The sequence below is a fragment of the Paroedura picta genome, chromosome 10 (genome assembly GCF_049243985.1).
Source record: "Paroedura picta isolate Pp20150507F chromosome 10, Ppicta_v3.0, whole genome shotgun sequence".
NCBI lineage: Eukaryota > Metazoa > Chordata > Lepidosauria > Squamata > Gekkonidae > Paroedura > Paroedura picta.
The window spans coordinates 31,222,883-31,234,434 of NC_135378.1; the positions used below are offsets into that span (position 1 = coordinate 31,222,883).

Genomic DNA, 11,552 nt, shown 5'->3' on the forward strand with positions numbered 1-11,552 from the left:
TGGACAAAAAACATATGGTAAAAGAAGATCTAGACCCCCCCTCCTGGGTTACTGTAGGTGGATTAAAAATTAACAACCCCTCTGTCCACCCCTGGGGCCTAATATTTGATGGGATTTGGCTGTTTCTTTCGGCACTGTGTACTCTTTTTTTAGGTATGGATTGTTGTGTATTTTAAAGTATGCATTTTTAATTTTTAGGGGTAATTTTATTGGGGATTTTATGGATGTTGTTAACCGCCACAAGCCTTCGTGGGAGTGGCGGGCTAGAAATAATAATAATAATAATAATAATAATAATGATGATGATGATGATGATGATGATGATGATGATGATGATGATGATGATGATGATGATGATGATGATAATAAACTGGCTACTACCTTAGAATTCTTGCCCAAATACAAGACCATCACTCAGAAGTCACTGGAGTGATGAAATCACTACCTGCGCTAAGCTAGTGACATGGCCTAAGCCTGCTCCTTTCCATTGGTCAGTCCCCCCAATGGCCAGCTGATCAGCTGCTGGGAGGCCGGGCTTGGTAGCAGGGACCCCTGCCTCCACTGGGAGGCCTAGAATATTGTCCTTCTTACTTTTCTTCTAGTACTTCCAAATTTTACTTCAAACATCTAAATGGGGGACTTTTGGAATGCCTAGAGTCCTGAAGGCTTCCCACTTCAGTGTATTTCACTGCCAGTTATGCTCCCTGAAAGCACAAGTTAGAGAGTGGAAGAAGAAAGTGTGTTTAGAAAAGACAAGCTAGGTACAAAACAACCATAATCCGCCATCCTACTAGCTTACCTGCACGTAATTTGTAGTGTCTCGCTTGCAGCTACGGTGAGGACAGCTTTTTGGATGCTAAGGGACGGAGGATCCAGTGAAACCGGCAAGCCTGCAAACAACAAAGATCAATAACCAGACACACCAAAGGGCAAATGATGCTCAGTTATAATGCCACCACACTAAGTCCTGTACGACTGACAAGGGGGATGAATAGCTGACCCATGACAGCAAAGGAGAGCTCTATGTTGGACTATCCTGGGGTAAGAGTTGTGCATTCTAAGGGTTAAATTGTGAAGGACAAAACCTTTGCCTTTTGCACATGATACAGAAACTCACGAGCTTTGTCATAACAGGAAGAATAGGCAGATGGTCATAAGCGAGCAGCTCCGCTCTGCAATTCAGAAAGCTTGGGTGGAGTTCCTGTTTTGTTGCCTTGCGAACTTCAAGGTCCAGCTAAAGGAAGTCGGGACATTGTAATGAAGTCAACCTGGCTTCATAGGATGATCTCATTCCCTAGGGAATGGCTTAAGCACTTTTGTTATCAGAAAATGTATTTCTAAAATACCGTAATATTTCACATTCAGTGCTCGGAATCGTTCTAAGCTTACACACCCATGTAAGCCGTCCAGCCCTCCATACACATGCTTACTAATCTGCTTCCTTTCTTACTCAAGAATCTAGCCAGGGTGGCCACACTGTGGCTTTCCAGATTCCCATGGACTACAATTACCATGAGACCCAGTAATTGTAGACCATGGATATCCGGAGAGCCACAGTGTGGCCACCAGCATGTCTGAGAGCTGAAATTCTGCATGGGTTAAGACTACTGTGCTTCCCCCTCTTGACTGTGATCCAAAAAGCTATGGTGTTCCTTGAAGCTGATCAGGAGTTCTGCAATGAGGAAATCACTAATGACCGTGATGTCTTAGCAATTTGTCCACCATTTATGATCATTTATGATCTTTGCAACATGCACCAAAAAAGGAGGGTGTGGGACACACCTTTCAGATGTCCCATGACAATGGTAAATCCCAACAGGTCGGATTACAGTCTCATAGGGACTACCCATGCATGACAGAAGTTCTCCCAGAATCCTTTGCAATACAATGGGTAGATGACTACAGGTCCCTCAGTGGAAATTACTGTGGAAAGTATCTCAGAAAATGAGAAAATATGGACGCTCCTGGATTCAAGACTGGACTGATCAGCGTTAATATATATTCTGATCTAATGCCATCCAGTTCTTTTATAAAAATAGCACCAGGAATAAAAAGAAGACCATATCGGAGCATGAGCAGAATGCATTCCCACCATAGAACATGAAAATGAACAACTACTTTTTAAAAAGGAATTTGGTCAAACACTCAGTTGGGATCACCAGTATCAAAAGAAATATCTGAAGACCAAGGAACACAGCTGAGCACAAATGGAGAAGAAAAAACACAGATCAGTCAGACATGACTATCTCACACCAAAGCCAGTGAGCACATCAAAGGCATGATGCAACTGTAAAGAATCCATTGCCATGTCTGGAGTTCGAGAGATGGGAGATAAATTCATTTCTAGCTGCACATCAAAAGAGGATGTAGATTTATTTTTTTGCTATCAGGTCCCAGCTGACTTATGGCAACCCCACAGGGCTTTCAAGGAAAGACACATTCAGAGGCAGTTTGCAATTGCTCACTCCCACATCATAATTCTAGTATTCTTTGGAAGCCTCACATCCAAATATTATCTAAAACTGACCCTGTTTAGTTTTCAAAATCTGATGAGATCAGCTAGCCTGTGCTTTCTAGGTCCAGGTTTGGAGATTACAGTACTTCAAAGTATCCAAAGTCCATCCAGTCAGACTGGGATCAAGTTTGATGGATCCCTGGAGCCAATGGCGTGAAACAGACACATGTCAACATCACTGCCTGAACCATTTCAGACAGACAACATTGTATTTATTAACATGGCTAAATGTTCTCATTATACCAGCTGTGGAAGGCAGGTTGGTAAATTAATTTCGCAACCCAAGTGGCTAGCATACAAAGCTGGTCATCTATTTTCACTGAGCCTGTACCAGTTTTATTCTTCTATTATTCCATAAGCTCACTGAGATTTTCCAGCGTCTGCCACACAATACTGGCTAAATAAACTGAAAATTAAGAATAATGATGTCTTCTCCTCCCTCATGAAACAATGCATATAAAAACAATTCACATGAAAAGTGTGCTGGAATGCCAAGGATTCCATTGTGATATGGTTTTTTTTTTCTTGATCCACATCTATGGATAATGTATAGCAGCCTTTTTCAACCTTTTGACCATGGAGGAGCCCCTGGAATATTTTTCAGACTTCAAGGACCCCCGAAACTGGGCCAGAAGTGATGCTAGCTTACCATGCCTCCCAGTCACACCCAATGAGGACTGGGGGGAGAGAAAGAAGGCAGTTTGAGGTAGGAGGAGGTGTCCAGGCCCCGCCCCTTTTCCCAGGCAGGGTAACCAGGAAAGAATGCTCCTCCCAGGTCAGTGGAAGCAGATGGCTCCCTGTTTTCATGCCAATGCTGGGAAGAGCATTAATGGTGAGTCCATTAAGGCAGGATATAAGGGAGCCCTTGGAGAGCCCTCACACAACCTTTTTTTTTGGCAATCCCTGATGTAGAGGATATTGTTACAAGAACCTACCTTAGGGATTCCCAACCAGAGGTCTGTGGACCCCTGGGGGTCTGTGGGAACTCTGGAGGGGGCCTGTGGCCCTTCCCATTGTACCCTAATAGACATGGCAACAAGCTAGTGAATGGGCTGCCTCCACCCAGAGGGCTTTGAGGTTAGGCCATTGGTGTAAAAATCAAAGGGGTTGGGGAGTTGGTTGGGTCATGGTATGGATGGTCCAGGCTGTCTTCTCGGCTCCTGCCATTCTTTCAAGCCAATATGAGGTGGAGCTGCTGTAATAGTAGTAAAGCGGGGGGGGGGTTTAAAAAGGGCAAAAGGTGCGAGTAGTGATGTCGCTTCCAGTGACATATCACTTATGGGGGCGTGGCAGGGAGTCATGGTCAGTGAAAATCACTTCTGGGGGTTCTCAAAGCCTGAAAAGTTATTTGAGTGGCTCTTCCACAGTCAACAAAAAGGCTACCCTACACAATGTAAAATAAAAATAGTTAATTACTACCACCAAAAACCACCATACTGTTTATGTCTATCAAACTAGCATGTTACTGGGTTATTGAAATATTTTGAAACATGCATTTTATCATTCCATCTAAATCCATGGCAGCACATACCACATCACACAGCGATAAATGCCTTAGGTATGCAGCAAAAGAAAGTAAACTGCAGCAGCATTGGGATCAGCTGTTTTAATATTCCACCAATGGTTTATTATTAAAGCTACCTCCACCCTATACAGTCTACCGCATGAGTATCCCTGTAGATTTGTTTTGACCACCTGCTGCAGTGGCTGATACTGAAAGCCAGTGAATATGTGGGTTGTCGAAATTCACTTTTCTGTTCTTTTGACAAATCAAGCTAAGGGGGACGTTGAGAATGAAAATTCACCAATCTAAGAGCACCAAAATAAGTTGTGAGAAATACTTTCCACTCTGCTCAGCTTATACCACAAATATTTCAAATCACAGGGGATATTCCTCTTTCACCCACAGCAGCAGAGGGCATTTGCAGAAACTCCTTCCTCATCTCCAACTCTCTAAGGAAAGTAAGTTACCATCAGACCTAATTATGTGATGCATTTGTCAGCCAGTCTCACAGCCACACCAGTGCAATCCTAAATAGAGTTAACCACTCGAAGGCAATGGATTTAAAAGGGTATGTCTCACTTTAGAATCACACTGGACTTCACCGCAATTGCTGATGCTCCGTTTATGATGTTTTTTATCTAACTGGATCAACCTACTCAGAGGTCAGAAGCCGCCAAAGGTAGCTATGACTAAACGCCCCTAGAATGTTACATGCAGCTAGTTAAGGGGCCATTCATTGCAATGGAATGCATGAGATACCACTTTCGCTCGACTGAGCCCAAAGACTATTCTCAGTCACCCACACAACACAATGCTTGACACACACTCATTTATTTGTATCACATATTTGTATCACAGGGCAGGGCAGGTATGGCACCTCCATCAACTTCCCTCCCTCACAGGGGAAAAACAGCTCTTCAGCCCTTCTCAGAGGCAAGAATTCCCCTCCATTTTTCTTGCCTTTTTATGGCTGAGCCGTTCTAGTTGTCTGTTTTCTTCTTTCCTGAAGAACCCTGGCTGTCCCACCCTGACACTGCCCAACATTGTGGCTGTTTGTTCAGCCTAGGAACCCAAGGGAAGGAGTGGAAACCCCCTTTAACTTATATGACGTAAATGACACACAACAAGATTTTATATTCGACATAAAGAGGAAAGGTCAGGCCAAATTAGGGGTAAAATTTCTGTGGTGACTCAATATAGACCACTCCGAGGTAAAACCAGCACATGGACAGACTTTCATTCTTATGTTTCAGGCTAATGGGAATTTCTGAAGCGATTCCTCTGGCACTGAAGCAAATATCATCACAATTAGAGCTCGCCAGAATTTTTAAAAATCTCCTTCTCACATACAACATGAAAAGTTGTTGTTGTTGAGGTGACATGTGACCAAATTTTGCTAGGCTGGATTGGGAGTGCAGGTGGAATGTTTGTAGTTGTAGTTTCCATAATGTCTTTTATGGTTCATATCATTATCCATTTTCAATGTGCTTGATGCTCTGAATTTGACATACACAGAGAAGTGGTGGTGTAATCCCCTCCCCCATTCCTGCTTACTCTTTTGCCGCTCTGGTTTCAGTGTCATTGATTCAAATATCCCAGGGCACGAAGATGACAGGAAAACAGACAGGAGTCAAACTCTTAAAGTGACTTGAGCCAAGACATACCTGCTACAAGGATAACAGCTCTAGGCATGGGAAATCATGTACACAAGTCTTATGTGAGCATCCTGTATACACTAGTGGGCTGGTAGATAACAGTACGTATGAATTAGGATTGGATCCAGTCATTCTTTTGATGGGTAAAAAAAAAAGATGGAAGAGGTCCCCTCCCCCCCTACCTGGCCACCAAAAAGACTCTGCTGGTCACCCTGGGACCTGCATGGGCAAAACCCAGGTAAGACAGAGATAGTTGTAAGGTGGGGAATTATACAAGATTGCCTGAAAAATTTGGTTGGATGCAACTGATAAAATAACAGTGTGATGAATGTAGGTATCCCTTTTACCCCAGCATTGGCTTCCCATGGTACTATGCACATATGTACAGACATGCACACTCTCCACAAATAGCATGATATAACAAAAACACTTTTGCTCCTGTGCAGAGAAATGATATCACTGTCAAGGGAACAAGTGATAGGCAAGTTTTCTGTAGGTTTCTTGGAAACCCAGTGGCAATGGTGATGTCAAAATTAGGCTCCTCGATATATACTCATGAACTGTATCGTTGCCTGCTCTCTCCCCCACTTTTTAAAAGCTCCACTGCTTTATAACATTCGGAAAAGCTCAATCTAGCATTCTATGATCCAGGCAAAACTTTTTCATTAATCTTTTTTTTTAAGACACACATAAATGAAACATTTTTCTCTCTCATGCCCAATCTAGATGGCAGGACAGTAATGTGCACCAAGGGCAGAACTCTTGACTCCAGAGGAGTGTAACAGCTTGGTCAAGCTGGAAGCTCTGGGTTCAGATATGTCCTCAGCTACGGAGCATACTGCATGAACTGAAGCCAATTGCTCTCTTGCTCTTTGCCTAACCTACCTTACAATGTAATGATAAAATAGGGGAAGGGATGCCCCCATAAGCCTTCTGAACTCCTCAGTAGAAGACAGGGAGAAAAAGGTACCAAGGGCAGCCGAAGCCAACCGTTGCTATTATTTGTGAACCCTCAATACAATTCTGGACGCCTTCCTTAACTTGTAGATCAAAGTTTATAAATGCTTTTCCCTAACTTAAGTTGTGTCACATTTACTGTTAAGCCTTTGCTCTATTTTAGTGTAATTTGAGGGGTGGGAGGAGATGTACTGCAGAGATCCAGATACAGATGACCCAACAAGTCTGCAGGCAACATTCTTCGGCCAGATAATTCCACACAGGTTGGATAATGCACTTTAGAAGTCGATTTTCCTGTTTCGCACAGGAAAATCCAGCTGCAAAAGGGCAGTATCCAAGTGTGTGGAATCTCCGGGACAAAACCATCTTTTTTCTCCTGTGCCTCTCCGGGCAAAGCGTGCTGGACAATGCAGCAAAAGGATAAACCCGATGGGCTCCTTGCCTCAGTCGGCGCCCCGTCTCCCCTGGGGCTGAGCATCCCTCCATCCCCAACGCGCCGCTTCTTCCCCGAAGGCAGCAAGGCAGCCCTGGCGCCAGAGACGACGACGACTCCCTCCCGCGAAGGCACCGGTCGCTTGAGCTGGACGGGCGCGGGCCACTTTTCCCGGAGAGAGACGACGACTTCCTTCTCGCCCAAGACCCGAGTCCGCCCTGGACGGTTCTCCGCAGCAGGTGATCTGCAGCTGCCACCCGACCCCCGTCCCCCCACTCAGTCCTGCTGCCCTCCCCGGCGTCGCCGCGCCCCGCCACCCCGAAGCACCCGACGGAGCGCCTTACCCGAGGAGACCGGCCGCGGCCCCGCCGCCAAGCCCCAGAGGAAGAGCAGTCCGGCCACCAGCTCCATCGCGCTCCCCGCAGCGAGGGCGAGAAAGGCTCGGCCAGCCAGCGCCCCAGCAGCGACCCGAAGCGCCCCGAGCGGCCAGGCGCAGACCAGCCGCCACCGACTCCCTCCCAGGCTCTCAGGGGTTTGGGCCGCTTGGGGCAGACCAATCCCCGGCCGCAGCGCCTCTTCTTCAGGCGGGGGGCGGAGCTTGGGCGGCAAGCCCCGCCCCGAGCACGCCTTTTGCCCGGAGATCCCCCGGCCAAAACGCCTCGCGGAGCGCCCTTGCTCCCGCCGGACTTCACCCTGGCGCTGGCCGCCCTCGCCCCGGGCGCAAACTGCGTTCCCTCGCGGCCCGAAAAGGGGAGGCAGGCGGCAGAAGGCCGGGAGGCTGGGTCCAGGGGCAGCTTGAAGACCAACGCAAGTCTCATTCGAGGTGTAAGCTGTCAAATCCGTGGGCCCGAAGGAAGCGCCGTCAGCTCTTTATTGCGGTCTGATGTTACAAGAGGCAAAGAATCACCAGAAAATCCCCCAACTTCTATACAGTAATGCAGGGGTAGTCAACCTGTGGTCCTCCAGATGTCCATGCTCCAATTCCCACTGGCAGGGGCTCATGTGAATTGTAGTCCATGGACATCTGGAGGACCACAGGTTGACTACCCCTGCAGTAATGGACCTTCCAGCTAGTGCCCGCTATTGGTCAGTTTCGGTTTCCACTGACTGGATCCTGCACTGGTATCTAGCCGCACATTGGTCAATTACATTGTCTGCTTCGACCTCAAGCTCTGTCCTTGGCAGATCTACAAACACACCTTTAGTGGGCCTGCACACTTCTCCAGATATGGCTGCAGAAACTTGGAGGCAACCCATAGTCTTAAGAAATTGTCAGAGGCTCTCATGGCCAGAGTCCACTGGCTGCTGTGGGTGTTTTGGGCTGTGTGGCGGCAAATGATACACTCCACACGGGTATTGTAGTCATCTAAGAGGCTTCTGGACACCACCAACCTGTCCCCAAAATGCTTTGTATGTAAGACCTTTAGCTTGTACTCTGCTGCAGCCGACTTATGGCCATCTCATAAGGTTTTTAAGGCAAGAGATGTCCAGAGGTGATTTGCCACTGTCTGTCCCTTGGGGGCCTCCCATCCCACTGCTAACCAGGTCGGCCCTTCTTATCTTGCCTGGGCCAGCCAGGTCTGGACAGAGCCAGGCTAGGGTTAGAGATATCCCAAAAGCTGGTTCAAGGGACTGAATGCGGGACATGGTGGCCAGAGCAGAGGTGCCGAACTCAATTGTTGCCAGGGCCGGATCTGGCAGAACTGTCACTTCGATGTAACGCCATTTAGGGGAGATGGAAACTGTATAAAGGACACCAGCAAACCCAATCAATGATATTATTTTTCTACTCAAAATATAAACATGCTTAGTTAAAACATGCACACTCTTACAGTATTTCCTTAAAATGGCTCCCTGATGCTCACCCTCCCAGTTTCACCACCTGTTACACATTATCACTGGGACAGTTTGCAGTGACATAAAGCAAAGCATTAAATAATAAATAATATAAAGTCAATGGCAGGCCAGATAAGAAGAGCTGGTTTTGTGTACTCCGCTTTATACTATCCAGAGGAGTCTCAAAGCAGCCTTCCTTTCCTCTCCCCACAACAGATACCCTGTGAGGTAGGTGAGGCTGAGAGAGCTCTGAGAGACCTGGGACTGGCCCAAGATTACCCAGCTGGCTGCCTGTGGAGGAGTGGGGAATCAAACCCGGTTCTCCAGATTAGAAGCTGCCGCTCTGAACCACAACACCTGCTTGTTCTCTTGAGCCCTGGATGGGCTGGTTCTGGCACCCCTTGGCTAGAGCCCTAGAGAAGGAGAGGAGGAGATGTGGCTTAAAATCCCTGCTTGCTGGATGACCTTGGGCCAGTTGTCTTCTCTCAGCTGAATCTACCTCACAGAATGGTTGTGAGGACAAATGGGGAGCAAGGAGACCCAAGTAGGCTCCTCTGAGGTCCTTGGAGAAGGGCGAGATCAAAATGCCTTCAGTATAAATAAGGGTATAATGAGGGACTGGGTGTTCTGCAGCTCAGCATCCCAGCCCAATATATAGCTTGGCATCCGCTGTGCTGCCATGTCAGCTTCTGTTCTGAAGTGTTACCCACTCTTTTCAGTTTGTTATCTTGAGCATCTTTAGTGGGAAAGTCACATTCACTGTTTTCAAAATTGAAAATGCCATGGATACTAGAAAGGCCCCCATTTCCAGAATGAAATCAAAGAGCTACATATGTAACCATTGGACCTTCTCTGGATGTGAACCATTAGTGGGGGCACTGCATTTCCCCATTTTTAGCATATGTCCTCTTCTCAGATTTTTCTATCACAGTAACTTGGACCACATGTGTACTAAATCCAGCTCATGTAAAAACGCCTTAATTGGGGGGCACATTTCATATATGTTGTCATAGAATCATAGAGCTGGAAGGGACCTCCAGGGTCATCTAGTCCAACTGCCTGCAGAATACAGGAAATTCACAACTACCTGCCCACTCACAGTGACCCCAATTCCATGCCCAGATGATGCCCTCCTCACCCCCCCCCCCAAAAAAAAAAACAGAATCCCTGGCCAGTCTGACCTGGAAGAAATTTCAAAAGACAAATTTACAGAATTCTCTAGCCAGTGGAATGATTGATTTTCTGTGTCAGGTGGTGGAAGTAATAGTCCCAAATTAAGTTTGATATTCCTGTGAGTAGGGTTGCCAGCCTCCATGCAGGGCCTGGTGATCTCCCAGAACTGCAGCTGCTCTCCAGACTACAAAGATCACCCACCACAGAGGAAGTGGCTGCTTTGGAGGGGGGCCTGTTTGGCATACCCTGTTCAGACCCTGAGTTCCTCCAAGAATTTTCTGGAGTTGGCAACCCTGCCTGTAGATCAGTCAATTTAAAAGGTCCAGGGCTAGTCAAACTGCGTCCCTCCAGATGTCACTGGACTACAATTCCCATGAGCCCCTGCCAGCAAATGCTGGCAGGGGCTCATGGGAATTGTAGTCCATGGACATCTGGAGGGACGCAGTTTGAAGACCCATGGCAACTCCTGCCTCTCACCTGGCGCAGATCACATGTACTAAGCATTTTGTAAAAGCTTTCGGTGTTAGAAGATTGCAGAGGGGCAGCCATGTTAGTCGGTCATGGCAAAATAAAACTCCAGTGGCACCTCGAAGACGAACAACAATTATTTTATTATGAAATTAAGCTAATAGCGAAATAAATATTATAAGCCTTCAAGGTGTCACTGGACTTTAGTCTCCAAAGAGGCTTCCTGCTTCCTAGGAATTGTTGAATGATGACTGGTTTATGAGCTTTATTCCCAAAACATGGAGCTTGAGATCAGTGGGATGACGCTAAGTCTCTATCTCCTGTTTGCATACATGCCTATTCCACTGGCCAAAAGTTCATTAAACCGCTAGAAGCTTCAGGGCTGTGCAGGGAGTGAAAGAGGGGCTGACAGCTTCCAGACCCCTCCCTGCTCCGCACTCTTCCCCTCCTCTGAGTCAGTCACGACTCCCCTCAACACCTCCCTGACGGATGAGGCCTGGCTCAGGATAGCCAGCCCAGCCCCAGGAGCAGACGACAAGCATCCTGGCCCAGATGTTTGCAGCTTCTCATCAACTTCCCTCATCCCGAAGGTGGGGTGGGGGCTTTGGCGGCAATTTGAATAGCTTTCCTTTCCTGTCTTGCCAGTCAGCCACAAAAATGTTCAGAAGGACATTTTTGCAAAGGGTCAGCTTAGGAGGCTGTTTTTATGGCAATCTGTTTTGTTGCTTATTGCAGTATCTATAATTGTCCTGTAATGCCTTGTGCCTTTGTAAACCTTTCCTTAGCATGGTGTCCTGGTTAAGAGTGGTGATCTCTAATCTGGAGAACTGGCTTTGATTCTTCACTCCTTCACCTGGAGCCAACTGGGTGACCTTGGGCTGGTCACAGTTCTTTCAGAACTCTCAGCCCCACCTACTTTACAGGGTGCCTGTTGTGGGGAGAGGAAGGGAAGGTGATTGTAAGCTGCTTTGAGACTCCCTTCAGGGTATAAAAACCAACTCTTCTTCTTTT

General features: G+C 47.0%; 1 protein-coding gene across 1 annotated transcript in view; it reads right to left on the reverse strand.

Annotated features, from left to right (window-relative positions):
* The window catches only part of KDR (kinase insert domain receptor), a 55,574-nt gene extending 47,963 nt beyond the window's left edge, over positions 1–7,611 (reverse strand). Inside the window, exons 1-2 of the mRNA XM_077301998.1 lie at positions 7,409–7,611; positions 800–890 (exon numbers count right to left, since the gene is read on the reverse strand). Of these exons, the coding sequence (XP_077158113.1) occupies positions 800–890; positions 7,409–7,475 (158 nt within the window). The 5' untranslated portion in view covers positions 7,476–7,611. The remainder of the gene's footprint in view (positions 1–799; positions 891–7,408) is intronic.
* Between the last annotated feature and the right edge of the window lie 3,941 nt (positions 7,612–11,552).